This window comes from Saccopteryx bilineata, chromosome 6, assembly GCF_036850765.1.
Source record: "Saccopteryx bilineata isolate mSacBil1 chromosome 6, mSacBil1_pri_phased_curated, whole genome shotgun sequence".
Lineage (NCBI taxonomy): Eukaryota > Metazoa > Chordata > Mammalia > Chiroptera > Emballonuridae > Saccopteryx > Saccopteryx bilineata.
In genome coordinates, this window is record NC_089495.1 from 154,241,808 (window position 1) to 154,260,569 (window position 18,762).

Sequence of the window (18,762 nt, forward strand, 5' to 3'; positions counted from 1 at the left end):
ACAGCTTTAGGGAGCCATAGTGTCCCATGACTGACCCTACCTGTTGTGCAGAGGGTCGGGGCGGAGACTGGAGCAGCGTGATGAGGCAGGGGAGGCAGTGAGGTGTCCTCGTCCCCTGGAGCCTGGGGGGACATCATGAGTCGTTTCAGCCCCTCCTCAGGGCTCCTTCCTCCCCTGTGACCCCTCTGGATCTGAAATCTTTTTCATGAAAAATCTTTCTTTCTCTCTCTATTTTTTAAAAAAATTTTTATCACCTTTTTTTTTTTAGATTTTTTCATTTTAGAGAGAGGAGACACAGAGAGAGAGAGAGAGAGACAGAGACAGAGACAGAAAGAGGGAGAAAGGGGGAGGAGCAGGAAGCATCACCTCCCATATGTGCCTTGAATAGGCATGCCTGGGGTTTTGAACCAGCGACCTCAGCATTCCAGGTCAACGCTTCACTCATTGCGTCATCACAGGTCAGGCTCTCTCTCTTCTTAACCAGAAGAGCAACTTGGCTGGGAGAATCATAATAAATACTCACTTTGTTACATCCAGGGTTTGCTTTGCCCTCAACACTCTAAAAATAGTGATGGTGTTATGGAGAAATTAGGGAACTAAGGCAAAAGATCTCATCATCTCTTTGGTTTTCTTGCTTTAGATCAGGGGTCCCCAAACTTTTTACACAGGGGGCCAGTTCACTGTCCCTCAAGACTGTTGGAGGGCCAGACTATAAAAAAAAACAACTATGAACAAATTATGCACACTGCATATATCTTATTTTAAAGTAAAAAAATAAAACGGGACAAATACAATATTTAAAATAAAGAACAAGTAAATTTAAATCAACAAACTGACCAGTATTTCAATGGAAACTATGGGTCTGCTTTTGGCTAATGAGATGGTCAATGTCCGGTTCCATATTTGTCACTGCTAGCCATAACAAGTGATATGACGCGCTTCCGGAGCCGAGCCGGGACACGTGCATCCCGCGTCACCGGAAGTAGTACTGTACGTGAGCGACGCTGCTACATACAGTACTCCAGGAGCACAGGATATGGATGTTGACCACCAATGAAAGAGGTGCCCCTTCCAGAAGTGTGGCGGGGCCGGATAAATGACCTCAGGGGGCCGCATGTGGCCCGCGGGCTGTAGTTTGAGGACCCCTGCTTTAGATCCTCCCAACTTAGAAGAGTCTTATTAGTCTCGCTGTCGTCTGCTCCCTGCCATGACCAGCTTCCCGAGCAGCCGGGGTCTGTGTGCCTTCCAAACCCAGCGGCGCCCACTGGCATGCACCTCTTTCTATAAAGTGACAACTGGGTACCAGCGAAAACTCTAGCACCTAAAACCAAGAGTGCAGAGAAGCTATGGTTCTTGGCTGAACACGAAAACGCTCGCTCTGTGTCTTCTGGAAGTGATGAGGGGTCCTGCCGTGGGGGAGAACAATGCTGGGAAAGGTGAGCGAAGTCCCTGGCAAGAATGACTTCCAGACACCAGCACGCCCAGGTTCAGTGTCGGGAAAGGAAAGCAGCATATGCAAAATGCATGGCAGAGCTGAATTTTCAATTCACTACAGACCTGCTCTGGAAACCTGAAAGAGCTATTTTTAGTCCAGTGATTGATTAGGGTTGCTCTGGCAACAAGAAACACTTAGAACAAAACTAAAGGCAAGCAGGTCTTAAAGAGAAAGGGGCAACCAGGCGGGGAATTTCAGTCAGTGGCTGGGTGGTGCCTGAAGCCCTGGCCGCAGTCTCTGCACCTGCAGAGGGGGACAGGGGCGTGGCGGCTGTGGACCACGGGCCATTGGCGATGAGTCTGAGGTTCTCCTTAAGTGTCTGCACTTCAGAAGCATGCAGCGGAAAAACTTTTGGAACAATGTGCCCCATTCACTTTGAAGAGCATCATTATTGGCATATAATACTCCCACAGCACCCAACGCATGGTGAAAACTGTGCCCTGCCCTATACCAGTTTACAGACTGAAATAAAAATCATATATTCTCTAACAGTATATTTCTAAAACTTGATGGCTTATCTGGTAGGCTTGTTGAAAACAGTTTCCAGGCCCCTCTCCTTCTGATTTGCTGAGGGTCCTGGGTTCTCCATATAGTGCCCAGGTGTTTCTTAACCCCAGGAAGTGTCAAAATGATGATCCAAGGTGAACACTGTCAGTGTTCTCCGTGTGCAGTTTGGACCAGAGGGACATGACCCAACACTGAAGTAACAATGAGTATAGTATTGATGTTGTACTTACTGTCATCAGGCACTGTTCACAGTATTTGATAAATAAAGTACAAATGAGTGTTTCTGATGAAACTTAGTACTCAGTTGGGGGACGGGGCGCTTGTGGCTAAGGCACAGGCTTTGCTTCTCAGTATGTCATGGGGCCACTGAGAACAGAGAAAATAAGTGTGACTGCATCTGTCAAGTGGAAGATGCACCCTGCTTCAAACAGACCCAAAGAAGGAAAAACAGCTCTGGCCGGTTGGCTCAGCGGTAGAGCGTCAGCCTGGCGTGCGGGGGGACCCGGGTTTGATTCCCGGTCAGGGCACATAGGAGAAGCCCCCATTTGCTTCTCCACCCCCTCCCCTCCTTCCTCTCTGTCTCTCTCTTCCCATCCCGCAGCCAAGGCTCCATTGGAGCAAAGATGGCCTGGGCGCTGGGGATGGCTCCTCGGCCTCTGCCCCAGGCGCTAGAGTGGCTCTGGTCGCGGCAGAGCGACACCCCGGAGGGGCAGAGCATCGCCCCCTGGTGGGCAGAGCGTCGCCCCTGGTGGGCGTGCCGGGTGGATCCCGGTCGGGCGCATGCGGGAATCTGTCTGACTGTCTATCCCTGTTTCCAGCTTCAGAAAAATACAAAAAAAAAGAAGGAAAAACAGGTGTTCAAGCAATTATTCATTTAGGAAATTCACAGTGGTAATATGATGGCTTAAGTTAATTCCTCCTTTATTTATTTTATTTTATTCTTATTTTTTAAATTGGAAATGCGTGAACTCTCAGGTGTAAAAAAATACTACAAATGAACAAAAGTTCATTACCACATTTTTGTCCTATAAAAGACATGAGAACAGCCCAAAGTCTATCAGGAGAAGATTCGTTAAGCATACTGTGGTGAACTCTAAAGCTATTGAAAAAGCAAAGTGTAAAACAGGATGATCCAATTTTTGTAAAAAGAAAGAAAAAACAATGTTAGTACATATACAGAAAAAAATGGAGGAATAGGTATCAAAATATTATTATGGAGGAGAACAGTGGAAATTATGGGGCCCATTATTTTCAAGATAAACATTCTTATAATGTTTACATTTTACAATAAACATCTATTTTTTCAGTAAATAGAAAAATTCAAATCCAATAAAAAGAAGACAACAAATACATCAATGATATCCTACAATAATTCTCTTACAGCTAATGGAAATCACAAGTTGTTCCAAAACCTTTCTTAATTTTAGTCCACTTTAACTTAAAGAACAGAGGGCACTGTAGATACAAGAATGATTCCCAGGAAGTTTGGGAATTACTACTTCGTTTTAGCACAGGGCAGGATCTGAAAGGCGATCTAGTTCAGTAGTTCAAACTACTTTTTTTATTTTTTATTTTTTTTTAATTTTTATTTATTCATTTTAGAGACGAGAGGGAGAGACAGAGACAGAGACAGAGAAGGGGGGGAGGAGCTGGAAGCATCAACTCCCATGTGCCTTGACCAGGCAAGCCCAGGGTTTCGAATCGGCAACCTCAGCATTTCCAGTTCGACGCTTTATCCACTGCGCCACCACAGGTCAGAGTTCAAACTACTTTTAAGTGACATCAGAGTTTATTCTACAAGGAACCTCCTAGACCAAGAAAAAATGAGTGTAAAAACCAATGATTGAACCCAATACTCAATGACATACCTGGTCACCAGCTGGAATGTTTCCATGTCTGAGAGCAAACTTGACATGGAGGCTTGTAATGAAGAAAGTTAAATGGAAGAGTTGAGAAGCTGGCTTGGGGTAGATGAAATATTTATATGCTTTTAAAAGGTCATTTCCTTTTAGCTTTCATCTGGAGCTCAATGCATTCCTCCCTGGCCACCTTGTTCTGCCTCCATGCAACATGTGTTCCCTGCTATCACGGAACATTAAGCTCTATACAGACTTGACCTTTTCTCTAATGGAATTTCACTGAAGACATCAATTCTCTGGTATATTTTTTGTTATCATATTAAATGTAGTCTAAGGCCATACAGAGAATTTCAGCTTGAGATGGGGTCATTAAAACTAGATTTGCGAACCCTGGCTGGGGGGCTCAGTGGATAAAAGTGTCATACCTGTGTTCCAAGGTCACAGGTTCGATCCTCAATCAGGACATGTATAAGAAGCAATCAATGAGCACACAACTAAATGGAACAACTAAGTAGAACAATGAATTGATGCTTCTCTCTCCCTACCCCCCTTCCCTCTTCTCTCTCAAATCAATGGAAAAAACAACAACAAAACAAAAACTGGATTTGCAAATGTTTGTACATTTCACCAACAGGAAACTTACATCCAGAGTGCATCATGGGACTAGTAAGATCAGGTCTGGAATTTAGGATTTATGAGCTGTCTAGGAATTTAGTGCTGTTCATAAAAGAAGAGACTATGGGTGGTAAATCTGTACACAGGGGTAGTTGGTAGATACCTAGATCTTAAAGGACCTTCCAATTTTCTTTACTTTTCATTAGGAGATACAAATATATATATATATACAATATATATATATATTTGTGTGTATGTAACAGAGACAGAGAGACAGACAGGGAAAGACAGACAGGAAGGGAGAGATATGAGAAGCATCAATTCTTCATTGCAGCACCTTAGTTGTTCACTGATTGCTTTCTCATATGTGCCCTGACTGGGGCAGGGAACTACAGCAGAACAAGTGACTCTTGCTCAAGTTAGCAACCTTTGGCTTTAAGCCAGCGATCCTCTGCTCAAACTGGATGAGCCTGCGCTCAAGCCAACAACCTCAGGGTTTCAAACCTGGGTCCTCTGCATCCCAGTCAGACACTCTATCCACTGTGCTATCACCTGCTCAGACAGGAAATATTTTGATGGAAAACTTGTTCCATAGTTAGAAGGTAATACTTATAAACTTTTTTTTTATGATTGGAAGATCTTTAATACACATACTAATTTCAAGAAGGTGTCTGTCCGGCTGTTCCCTATCTACTCAGAATCTCAGTCATCATATAGAGAAAGATGCAAAGGAAATAACATGAGCTATGTGGGCTTCCTTTGCTATCCTGGGTTCCAAGGGCCCCGCTGACTTTAAACACAGATAACATGGGTGGTAATGGTGACAGGGTAGTTAGGAAAAAATGGCAAAGAACATAGTCCCAGAAAAATGAGTAAGGAACCCAAGTAGATTTTAAAAAAGAGGTAGAAGAATTTTAAAGCAAAAAAGAACAGGAATTGAATGTAAATACTAGAAATGAAGATTAACCAGAAAATGACTTCCCAAACATAGGCTGCACAGGAAGAAAAAGGTATCCAAGAGCGGTGGGACCCAAAAGAGAAGTGGGGGGTGGCTGAAAGGAGGGCAGAAAAACAGCCACTCGTATTCCAGCCCCCCAGTGAAGAAATGAAGGTCAGCCCCACCGCTGCCCCTTGTCAGTCTGCAGCCTGCAGCCTGCATGGAGGCTTCTGTCCATTCATTAGTTCCTTCATTGATGGAGCCTGTTTTCGTGCTCTGGCATGCTGAGTAATGACGACTCACTGGAGAAGCAGGGCCAGGAGGGCGAGGAACAAAGGCATGAATGAAGTTATGTTTTCTCAATGGGGACATGGTTTGCTACACATGCTTCTATAAAAATCGGGCAGGGAAACTAAAACCCAGGCTCAGACAATCTAGGGCTGGATCTGCAAAGGGCAGAAATAAGCAGAACATGCTTGTGAATACAGATAGCTACACACAATAAAGGCAGGACAAGAATTTAATTTAAAGAGACAGGCGGACCACATCATACAAAAAAGAAATGCACATAAATAATAGAGGTGGGAACAAATTATGGTGACTTCCCAAACAGAGGCTGGCACATGGCCTGGTAGGAAACCCTCAGATTCAGTTAAAAACTGTAAGAATGTCCCTCTTAACCAAATGGGCAAATTCCTTACTTAAATATATACTATCATATAGTTTATCGGAGTAGCTTAGTGATTAGATAGAGCAAAAGAGATTGAGCAATTTTGCCTCGATCTTATTTAATCACTTAAATTTACTATCTTAGTATAACCATAGGTATATACATTTTATTTTATTTTATTTTTAATTATTTTTATTTACTTATTTTTATTTTATTTTTTTACAGAGACAGAGAGAGAGTCAGAGTGAGGGATAGACAGGGACAGACAGACAAGAACGGAGAGATGAGAAGCATCAATCATTAGTTTTTCGTTGCGCATTGCGACACCCTAGTTGTTCATGGATTGCTTTCTCATATGTGCCTTGACCACAGGCCTTCAGCAGACCAAGTAACCCCTTGCTTGAGCCAGCGATCTTGGGTCCAAGCTGGTGAATTTTTGCTCAAACCAGATGAGCCCACGCTCAAGCTGGCGACCTCGGGGTCTCGAACCTGGGTTTTCCGCATCCTAGTCTGACGCTCTATCCACTGAGCCACCTCCTGGTCAGGCACATTTTATTTTATTTTTACAGAAATCTGTCCCACAAAATTTTCCCAGGTGTATTGTTCTAACCTCACCAACTTGAGCTGCACACAACTCCATAGGCTTTAATAAGTTGTAGATGAAAAATCCAATTTTTAGCACCACAAGTGGAAAAGAGAAAAGGAAGGGAGAATTCCTGAGGAAAATCTTCCATTGCAAATTCCTTTAAAGAATTATTAGTTTTTTCCTCTGATGATTGCCCTCTGTAAAGTCATTCTGAGAAATGTTTAAAAAAATACAAACAGGCCCTGGCCGGTTGGCTCAACGGTAGAGCGTCGGCCTGGCGTGCGGGGGACCCGGGTTCGATTTCCAGCCAGGGCACATAGGAGAAGCACCCATTTGCTTCTCCACTCCCTCCCCTCCTTCCTCTCTGCCTCTCTCTTCCCCTCCCGCAGCCAAGGCTCCATTGGAGCAAAGATGGCCCAGGCGCTGGGGATGGCTCCTTGGCCTCTGCCCCAGGCGCTAGAGTGGCTCTGGTCGCAACAGAGCGACTCCCCAGAGGGGCAGAGCATCGCCCCCTGGTGGGCGTGCCGGGTGGATCCCGGTCGGGCACATGCGGGAGTCTGACTGTCTCTCCCCGTTTCCAGCTTCAGAAAAATACAAAAAAAAAAAAATTCAAACAATTTTAAAATGCTATGTTAGGACAGAGAAACATATTTTATATTCTTCTATTCTCTCCCTCTCCTAAATGGCTGAATTAATTTTCTTTGAAGTACAAAGAAGAGCTTAGGAACAGCTAGTGCAAATGGAAATGGGATAAACCAGACAGACAACATTTGGATGTTCCAAGGTTTCTGCTTCACCAGGTACCAACTGACTGGGGTGCTGAGCCACGGAGACAAGATCTAGTCCTACACAGGATCAAGGTGCATCTGTGAATAAGCTGGGCTGCAACTGATCTAACTGTATAACCAGTTCATTTTCTTTTTCTCCTTTTAATTTTTATTTATTGATTTTAGTGAGAGAGGAAGAGAGAGAGGGAGAGACAGGAGCATCAATCTGTTCCTGTATGTGCCCTGACCAGGGATTGAACCAGCAACCTCTGTCCTTTGGGACAATGCTCTAACCCAGTGGTCCTCAACCCCCGGGCTGTGAACCAGTACCGGTCTGTGGGCCATTTGGTACCAGTCCTCAGAAAAAGAATAAATAACTTACATTATTTCCGTTTTATTTATATTTAAGTCTGAATGATGTTTTATTTTAAAAAATGACCAGATTCCTTCTGTTACATCCGTCTAAGACTCACTCTTGACGCTTGTCTTGGTCACGTGATACATTTATCCGTCCCACCCTAAAGGCCGGTCCGTGAAAATATTTTCTGACATTAAACCAGTCCGTGGCCCAAAAAAGGTTGGGGACTACTGCTCTAACCAACCGAGCTATTGGTCAGGGCCAGTTTATTTCAAAATTGAAATAAATCAGAATGCATAAGCTCACGGTCATCCCAATACACTGCTGTCTTTGGTTTGTGGTCTAACAGTGAGCTTGGCTTAAAAAGAAATGTATAGGTTCTATGTCACAGGATTCTTTTAAAAAAATTTTCATTACTGTTGGGGGGTCCTTCAGAAAACTGGTATTTGAGTAATCAAATACCAGTAATATAATATAAGTAATCTTTAGGCAACATATTAGTCCTCTGAAATTTAAGAGAAAACAACATTAACTGAAATAGAATTGATCCACTGGCCTAGTTACTGAGCACATCATAGCTCTGACCCTGAGAGAGACTGAGGTCACAGGGACAAGTGAGTATGGAAAGTGTTGAATACTATAGCTCCCTGTGGAGAGTCACAATATATGTTAGGATAGTAAAGGCTCTGAGAAGTCCTGCAATACCCCAAATCTGTTTAACTGTATAACCCAGTGTTTCCCTTACTTAATGGGCTATATACCATCTTTCTGATTGTCATAAATGGTTCTGAAATGTTTCCATCTAAATTCTCTTCAACCCTGAAGATTTTTCAACTTGATTATTCTGGCTCTGTTTACAACAGAAAGCCTCATGCCATGATCCAGGGCTCCACTGAGATCTTCTGAGAAGGTTCTCTTCTGGGCTGATTGCTGCCTTGCTCATCTACGCCTCCTACTGGGGGATGGTCTTTGGCTGGTCCCTAACAGGTCCAGGCTCATATGTCCCCATTTCTAAAAAGGAATACTTTTTAGGTACTGTCTTATATATTGAAGATCCAAAGTTAATTGTGATATGGAGACAAACGGTATTTCCAACTCACCTAACCCCCATGGCATCCCCTGGTTTCCTGACCTTCATTCTCTTAGCTTACACAGTAGGTGAGAGATGGCTAGACTGACCCCTCATTGCCTTCCAGACAAGACTAATCCTAGAGTTCTGGTATAATAATGTTTCTTCCCTGGACTTGTACCTATTTCCTAGTTTTGTAATAACCCTTTGTGGGGATTTAGTGGAAGGCAGAGTAGGGGCGGGCAGGGCATTAAGAAGGAAGAAAGAGCTTGAGAGGAATGGTCATCAGCACCTATCAGCTCTTTCAATTATTAGGGCAGCAGATGAGGTCAAGATTCCAACCCAGGACAGTTCGCTGCTTTCAGAAAAATACCTCCATCTATTGCCGTTCCTGGGAGGCAACCTGAGTTCATCCTGGGTGACTGATGACCCATTTGCAGCTGTGAGCAGCCTTGACTCTTCCAGCCTCCACTAAACCGACCCTGAGTAGCCCCATCTCTCACTGTGGCTCAATACTGCTTGACATTTGTTTAAGAGTCATTTCCTTCTCCCTGGCCTGCTACAATGTACCTTTTTTTTACCTCTTTCAACTAAGTAATTAAAATGTTGGGTAACCTGGCACAGTTCACCACTCCCTTTGCTCCTGGATAATGAGCAGCTATTCTAACTGAAAGAAAGGTGCTTCCCATTGTCCTAGACTCTTCTGCAGATTCTTATTAATAGACATTTTGATGGAGGGGGATGGTCACAATAGCAAAATATATACAGCAACTATATATTCTGGGTCACTCCTCCTGACTTAGCGATAGCTTAAGTCGTCAAATTCTTCCAAACGAGAAGAAAATCCTTTTTTCAACCCCTTCGTTATTACTGAGGCTGAATTGATGCTGCTGAGCTATGTTCCTAAGTCCAGTGCTGCCTTTTTTTAGACCTAGAAAAACAAAATCAGCTACTTTGGAAGGCAGCCAGTCTCCTCGGGCACCTTCCTTTGTGACTTTACAAACTTCAGCAGGACCAGCAGGTTCTGAAGAACTGGTTAGATGGTCTGTTCTCTGGAAAACTGTTGTTGTATTGTTCTTTGTTTATGGTATTATTAAGATTTTTCCTATAACCAAATATTGCATTTTTTCCATTTCCTGGGCACATTGCATTTCCACATAATCCTAAACACACATAGTCTCACTCGTGGTGATGAAAAAACTTTTATGTCTTTATAAAAGCTGTGATAATGTTGAAGCCCTAGATGACCCTAAATAGAAAGTCCTCTTGGCTGGATTTTATCACAGCACGAGGTCTCAATAATAGGCTGGACAGTCAGTTATAAGACTCGGGATCCTCGGAAGAGACAAACAGTGCCCTGGGGAAATCCAATAAAAGAGACACCTATCTGGCTTCCATAAGGGAGGGGTGGGGCTTGGTGACCTGAAGTGAGAGTGTGGCACTGGGGACTTGCTTTAGGGGCACAAACCAGAAATACAAAGCTTGGAATGACATCAAGAAGAGGTGTTTAAGATTAAAGGATAAAGGGGATAAACAGCCGGATGAAATAGCATTTAAAACAGAACAAAGAGGAAGACAATTGAAAGCATCTGTCACCAATCCCGAAAGCAGACCCTGGGGTCAGAGAGAGAAGTGAGCTCTAGCGCCCAGGCTGCAGTGGGCAGAGGGCGTGAGAATACAGTGGGGTCCAGATCAATGGGAAGGAGGGCACCTGCAGCCAGGGAGGGGAAAACCCAGATCCCCTCTGTCACTGGGAGAAAGGAAAACTTTCCTATATTTGGGATGGAAAATAAAAGTGGATCAGACAGAAACAATGTTGCTTCCTTCTGGAGAATTAAATCCAGACCTTGAACTGACATTCAAAGCTGCCCTGATCTAGCCTCCACGAGTCTACATGGCGAGGAGCTGGACTATCACTTAGCCACTGGGCCTGGAGTGAGCATGCTATGGAAGAATTGTGGGCCTGGTCCCAAATTCACGTTGAGGCCCCACCTCTCAACGTGATGATGTTTGGAGATGCAGCCTATGTGAGGTCATTAGGTTCAGATGAGGCCATGAGAGTGGGACCCTCATGGTGGGATTAATGCCCTTTATAAGAGACCAGAAAGCTTGCTTTTTCTCTCTCTGCTGTGTGAGGACACAGCAAGGAGGCAGTTTTCGGCAAACCAGGAAGAGGGCCCTTACCAGAAACCAAATCAGCCAATACCCGGATCTTGAACTTGCAGCCTCCCAGAACTGTGAGAAATACATGTCTGTTGTTCAAGCCCCCCAGTTTGTAGTATTTTATTATGCATCCTGAGGAGACTGAGACAGAACAGGTGTCTGGATGTATGGGTTCTACTATTCCTGAGGTCCAGCTCAAATCCCACCTTTGTCCAAGAAATCTTCCCATATTTCTCCTAGGCAGAAGAATCTCTTCTTTCCGCAAACCTCTATTTTGCACGTCAACTACAACACCCAACACAGGTTTTCCTTGAGATACTGAAAAGTTATGTACTCGATGGCTCTCATTCTATTTTCCCCAGCTCTGCCTGCCTTCAGTCCTGAGGCAAGAAGTACTGAAGTTTTTCTGACCAGTCCTTTGATTGGCCTTAGTGTTAGCATGGCACGTCATCTGCTGGACAGTTTCCCGGGTTATACAATTCTCTCTCTCTCTTTCCCTTGGCCTATAAATGCACCCTGTTTTTACAACCTGATTTTGGTACTTTATAGCCTCTGAGACCAGTTCTGCCCTGCTGCCACCCCTGCCCTCATAGGACTGCCAGATATAATAGGAGATGATGGCCCTGGCCGGTTTGCTCAGTGGTAGAGCGTCGGCCTGGCATGCAGGAGTCCCAGGTTCGATTCCCAGCCAGGGCACACAGGAGAAGCACCCATCTGCTTCTCCACCCCTCCCCCTCTCCTTCCTCTCTGTCTCTCTCCTCCCCTCCTGCAGCCAAGGCTCCATTGGAGCAAAGTTGGCCCAGGCACTGAGGATGGCTCTGTGGTGTCTGCCTCAGGCACTAGAATGGCTCTGTTTGCAACAGAGCGACGCCCCAGATGGGCAGAGCATCGCCCCTTGTTGGGCATGCCGGGTGGCTCCCGGTCGGGCACATGCGGGAGTCTGTCTGACTGCCTCCCCGTTTCCAACTTCAGAAAAATACAAAAAGAAAAAAAAATAGGAGATGAGCATTGTTTACTATAAGTATATCCCGTGCAATATTTGGGACATACTTATACTAAAAACTATTTGCTTGCTGTTAAACTAAAGACTCAAACTTAACAAGATAGTGGGTATTTTTACTTGCTAAAGCTGTCAACTTTATCATCCCTGCATTTCATGATTATTGCATTTGACTGATGTTTGATAGCTGTGTCCTGTTCTTGCTTATACCCCCCTTCTTGAGGTTGACAGCTCTGTCCCTGAAGCTTAAGGCCCAATCCAGAGGCCAGACCACTTCCTATCACACTGCAATCACTTGTTTGACTGATTCCCTAGTGCCATTCATTCTGGCCTCTCTCAAGAGTTTATCCAGCTCAGTAGGTAGGTCTGCCTGTTCCCTGGGTGGAGTGATGGCCTGTCCTATCTTGCCTTCAGAAAACCCCATGACTTGCTGTGACTCCCAGGCTTTGACCGGAATGTCACCAAATTGTTACATCCAGATTGCACATCTCCAGAGAGTAGGGGTGATTGCTCAATGAAGCCTTCTAGCACAATGTTTTATACATTGTTGGTGCTTAATACACATATGTTAACCTAAAATTGAAAGCTGGTGTTATGGGTTGAATTGTGCATCCCAAAACACCATTATATGTTGAAGTCCTAACCTCAGTTCTTCAGAAAATGATCTTATTTGAAATTAGGGTCACAACGGATGCCATTAGTTAAGATGCGATCATACTGGATAGGGTAGGTCCTTAATCCAATATGACTGGTGTTCTCAGAAGGAGAAAGACACAGTGAGGAGGGTGCCGCATGGAGATATAGACACAGAGGGAAGAGGAATGTGAAAACCAAGGCAGTGTTTGCACTGATGCTGCCACAAGCCAAGGGATGTGTGGGGCCACCAGAAGCTAGAAAGAGGCAGGAAGGCTCCTTTCCCTAGAGGTTTCAGAGGGACCATGACTCTCCTGACAACTTGATTCAGGCTGTTCACCTCCAGAACCTTAAGATGACAAATGTCTTTTGTTTCAAGGCACCCATTTAGTGCTACTTTGCTAGGGCAACCCAAGGAAACTATCCCGAGCATTGCCTTAGGGATGAACTGACAAAAATAAAAGGCCCTAGAAAAGACTAAGTAACACTTAAGAGTCAAACAGCAGGGGTGAGTATGAGACCTTACAACGGGAACTAAGTTCTTTATGTTTTGTCGCCAAATTTTCTCAAACCAAAATAAATAATTTGAGGCCTTTTGGAAGTCTGAACTGTGTGATCAGAGCTGCAGGAGAACTGCGGGCAGAGGCCTGGCGGAAGTTAAGGTTGGGTCCCTCAGGAATCCCGTGGCCCACCTAAGGGTTGGCACAGGAGACAAGGCTCATGCACTGCAGGTGGGCAGGAGAGCTGCCCACGAGGGCTGCCTCAGGGCACGCGTCCCCCTGGGATGCCTTGTCAGGGAACATGGTGTTCCTTCTGTTGCATTCTGTTTTCAGAACCAGAGTGCTATAACACAGTCTTTAAAAATGAACATAATATCATTAAACATTTTTCAGACTTCATTCCTCTGTTAATAACCCCCATGTTTCACAGTACTGTCATGAGCTTATGGGGAGCTAAGTGCCATCAGTTTGGGGTCAGGTCAAGGCGACTTAATTCGAAGGCTTACCAGGCAATAATAACTGCCTTTGTGCAACTAAGAATTTGCTTTTCAAACAAAAAGTCCATGCACAAGCTTTCACAGAAGCGGGAAGCGGGATAACATCAGATATCAATAAAATTAAGTAACATCCTAGACAATTAGTACCGCCCAGTCTAATAACTTAGAGCCCAGTCAGTGTTGAAGGTCACCAAGATATCTTCCCATTAATTCGCCCACAGAACTTCCATTTTAATGATGGCAGCTTCTAGTACCGCACGATAGGTAATAACGATGAGCACTTACTGAGCCTTTGCCATGTACCCAGAACCCGGCTAAGATTTTATGTGCAGAATTTAATATAATCTTCACATCACCCTTATGAGATAAATTAGCACATTTTCCCCATTGACAGATGAGGAAATGGAGGCTTAAAGGAAAGGAATGTGTACCACTATTAACGGGAGCAGGATTCCAAAGATTACAAAGCCTTCCCTTTGCTGATTGGGCAATTGCTAGAAGCAGTGGAAGCTGGAGGCTAGCATTAGTGGGGAACCATTTAATTGCCTGCTATGTACAGGCTATGTGCTAATAGCTTTCCACACATTACATCAGTGGTGGGCAAACTACAGCCTAGGGGCCAAACGACTGTCCACTGCCTGGGCACATACAACCATGCCTATGTCTGTACATATTGTCTATTGCTGCTTTCACAGTGACAGAGGTGGCTTGGCCCACAAAACATAAGATAGCTACTATATGACCCTTTACAGAAATAGTCTTCTGACCCCTGTGTTAGATCATTGAATCCCCTACTAATAGCTGTAGGAACAAGGGATTATCCCCATGTTAGAGATGAAGAAATTAAGGTGCAGAGAGGTTAAGCTGCTTGCGTTAGAGCAGTGGTTCCCTGACTTCCGAAAAGAAAATTTGTATTTTGCCGCAGAATGGCCCTTTTTTGAAGTTACGGACACTGGGCAGGAGGAAATGCTATACATATTCCTATCATTTTATTTAAAAGAAAATATTTTAACATCCAAGAAAGGGGGATCTAGTTTATTTTATGCAAAGGAAGCTTTATGTGGAATACATTTAATTTTATGAAAAACTTTGAATAATACTCCTATTTTTTAATTTTGCAAAGGACAGGGGAGAACACAGTCATGGGCCAGCATGGAGTTAAGAACTGGCAGTTGGGAGTCACTCACTAAAGAACTTCAGCCAGTAGTGGCACAGCCAGGGGATACTTAGGCCTGTCGACTCCAAAGCTGGTGATGCATTCCTTCCACTCAATTCATTCAATTCGATAACAATTTGTTAAGTTAAGAACCCACAAATTCACTGAGAGTGAATTCACTCATTCAATAACTATTTATTGAGCATCCACTATGTGGAACGTATGATGTTTATGCTAAGGACAAGGTGAATGGTTTTTCTCTGTTTCTCTCTCACCATCTCTCTTCTTTTGGCTATTGTGATTAAGGCCAAAACCTCAAGTTCATCACAGCTCAGTTAACCATTTTCTTGTTATGACAGTTTGACCTGTTGGCCGCTGGGGAAATGATCCAATGGAAATACCACAACAGCTTGACTAGGCAGTGGTGCAGTAGATAGAGCATCAGACTGGGATGTGGAGGAGCCAGGTTCGAAACCTCGAGGTTGCCAGCTTGAGCCCAAGGTCACTGGCTCGAGCAAGGGGTCACTCACTCTGCTGTAGCCCCCTGGTCAAGGCACATATAAGAAAGCAATCAATGAACAACTAAAGTGCCGCAACAAAGAATTGATGCTTCTCATCTCTCTTCCTTCTTGTCTGTCTGTTTCTATCTGTCCCTCTCTCTGTTTCTCTCTGTCTTGTCATACACACACACCCCCACACAAAAAAATACCACAACAATATATTATAGGGTCCTCTTTTTTTCCTTTTTCTTTTTTTTATTTTATTTTATTTTATTTATTCCTTTTTTTTTTTTTTTTAGAGAGGAGAGGGAGAGGCAGAGAGAGAAAGAGGAGAGACAGAGAGAGAGGAGGGGGAGGAGCTGGAAGCATCAACTCCCATATGTGCCTTGACCAGGCAAGCCCAGGGTTTCGAACCGGCGACCTCAGCATTTCCAATTTTTCTTTTTTTTAATGGCAGTCATGACTCTAGATGCCCTTAGGACAAGAAGAAATTAAATTACTTTTATCAAGCACTGAGACTATCCAATCGAGAACTCTGAGTAAAACGGTCTGAATGCACGTCTTTCTAGTTTCAAGGTTCTCCTATCAGGGGTAAGGCCACAGCCTTTAAGTACAAACCCATCTTTCATTGGTAACTACCATCATCTCTTTAATAACACATTTCTAGAAATTGTTCTACTACAGTCAACTATCACAAGTAGAGCAATCAAGCTATTTAAAAATACAAGCAAAGTTAATTATGTAAAGTAACTATCAAGGCATTTTCAATTAACATTCATATTCTGGAACAAAAGAGAACATTCAAGTATTATATTATATAATGTAATAGCCAACATTTAAATATTTCTGATTCTGAATTATTCCTCTATATTTTTATTACATTGATAGGAGGAAGAATACAAGAGAAGTTCCAATTACTTCACTGAATGTATGCTGAATATTTAAAAATAATTAAATAAAACTTACTGTGTATTCTGGTCCCGGAAGTTCATTTGGACAAGAGAGAAAAGAGAGAGAGACAAAAATGAAGTTTTAGACCACACTTATATACAATATAAATCCACAGAACTAACATATACTAGTGTGCTATAATTACTAAAAAGCTGGTAAAGAAACCTTCCAAAAATTAAACTTTCATAAATACTGAGTGTTTCCACATTTGGTCTTGAAACTTCTTCATATGATAATTTGGTGGTTGGTCAGATAAGGACTGTCAGAGAAGATTCAATTAGCTTATGGGTTTGTAGCTAATTAAAAACCAAAGAGCTGGCATTAGAAAGCAGAGTTAAAGACTAATAAATGCAGTAGAGCATTTCATTAACCACACAGGAAATCTTTTCAGTGAACAAGCAGCTTTCATAACCAATAGAAGAGCTTGTTATGGCGATATCCAAGGGGGATCTTGAATTTTCATGGGTTTGAGGGCAGGAACCAAAACTTCTAAATTTTTTGGCCACAGTTTCTAGTTCAGTATCAGCATAGAGGTTATCACTACATCATTACAAGTAAGAGGGAAAGTGGTCTTAAAAATTTTCATATTATCCAATTGCAAAGGATGTTGTTTGGGACAGAGGGGTCCAACAGAAGCTTTTTACATAAATTATAGTCAAGGCATTTTATTTTATTTGGGGGGGGGTAGACAGGGGTAGAGGGCTGCAAAACAAACAAGTCAAAATAAACAACTTGTTTATAAACAAACCACACCCCCAAATTACTTGAGGAATCAGAAAGCAATAAGGATAATGACACCTCTAAAAATTAGTGCCACTAAGAGAGCTTCACTTTCCTTCTCCAAAAGCTATTTCTGGCAATAACTTTAAGATGGAAAGTGAAATGGTTTAGCTTAACCACCCCCACTCCCCCTGCTAGGAAAAGCCTTTACCTAAAAAGATGGTAGGGGTCTCCCACAAGTCTCTGCTGGGATAACAAACCCTAAATCAGTTAAGTCTGACTACTGCTACATGGAACATACTGGCTGCACAAAGGACTTACCTGTAATTGTGTAGGGATAATAGTTCCAAGCCTTCTCCGTAACATAAAATATTTTGGGAACAACAGCTCTGGCCCAACTAGGCAGTTTGCTAAGAGGGAAAGAAAATGAAAGATTAGAGCCTGTCCAGGGCCTTGCTGTACTACCATAGCTTTCTGCACAAACTGCCAGAGAGAGACCGGGGAGTTCGGACACAGTTCTCTGCAGCCGTGCCCCCATCTCGCCCGTGCCTCTGCCTTTCCCACAGTCCAACATTTTCTGTGCATATTCATGTGCTTGTCAAATGTGGGAGGCAGAAGACGACAGCCTGGTGTGGGAGACCCTGTAGGACTGGAAACCTGCCCTCTCAGGTTTGATTTACAAGGACGTGAGAAGTCAGTGGCTGCGAGGTGTGGCGCTGAGAGGGTTTGGCCAGTGCTTGTCCACTAGGAGTGATATGGCAGAAGTAAGTAGTACAAAGGGGTGTGTGTACATGCGAATACCGGGAAAGAGGCAAATGTTAGAGCCAGGTGGCAGCTTAACAATCCAAATGACCGATGTTTTAAAAGTGGACTAAAGCAACAAAGAGGAGAGGAGCAACTTCAGAGCTACAAAGAGAAACAAAACATAACCTGATGACTGTAGTCGATTGACTTGTGTCTCCCCTCAGAGACGTAACTATATCCTAACCTGTGAATTGAACCTTATTTGAAAATAGGGTTTTTGCAGCAATGAAATGAAAGCTCTCCAGAGAAAAGCTCCCTGGGTTTGAGAGGGCTGTGAGAGGACCAAGGAGGAGACTGACTGCAGCCACGCAGTTCCACACTGAGGACTGCTGCAGATCCGAGACGTTCAGGGAGAGGACGAACCTGGTCTCCCTCAGAGCCCCAGAAGGAACCAGTCTGCCGACACCTGCACTTCTGGCCCCCAGAATTGTGAAAGGATCGATCTGTGTTGTTTTCAGCCACTCAGTGTTAGCAACTGGCTGCCACAGACCTAGAAGACGAATCCGACAACAGGGCCATGCCTCTGGAGCACAAACCCAGGCAGGCGTTGGCAGAAAAAAACATTCTTAATGCAAGGAACACCCAAGAGCACAGGTTCCAAGACCTTTTGTGAACCAAGGGCTAATTAAGTTTTGTTTTGTCTTGTTTCCCTTTAGACACAAACTCTACAGCATTCTGCAGACCCAGAGAACTCCTTATATAGTATATTTAAATATAAAATATTATCTAGTTCTTAAATACATCTGCATGACTTTATTTCCCCCCAGCAGTATACCCTGGGGTTTTCTGTCTTTCCAGATACTACCATTTTTGTTTCCTTCCTATTCTGGTGCCTACGGCTCAGTGTCTGGGCTGCCAACGTCTCACAGTTCATCAGACCCAGCAAGGCGACACAGATGCTCAGTGTTGGCACTGAGGGCTCCTGAGGACTGCATGTTGGCAATAAAGGACACCATGAAGCAGTTTTGAATTCCA

The 18,762-nt window shown here is 43.7% G+C and overlaps 1 protein-coding gene across 1 annotated transcript in view; it reads right to left on the reverse strand.

The window, feature by feature from the left end:
- PITPNC1 (phosphatidylinositol transfer protein cytoplasmic 1) overlaps nt 1-18,762 on the reverse strand; it is a 279,779-nt gene that overhangs the window by 109,319 nt on the left and 151,698 nt on the right. Inside the window, exons 3-4 of the mRNA XM_066235085.1 lie at nt 17,305-17,393; nt 16,279-16,286 (exon numbers count right to left, since the gene is read on the reverse strand). Of these exons, the coding sequence (XP_066091182.1) occupies nt 16,279-16,286; nt 17,305-17,393 (97 nt within the window). The remainder of the gene's footprint in view (nt 1-16,278; nt 16,287-17,304; nt 17,394-18,762) is intronic.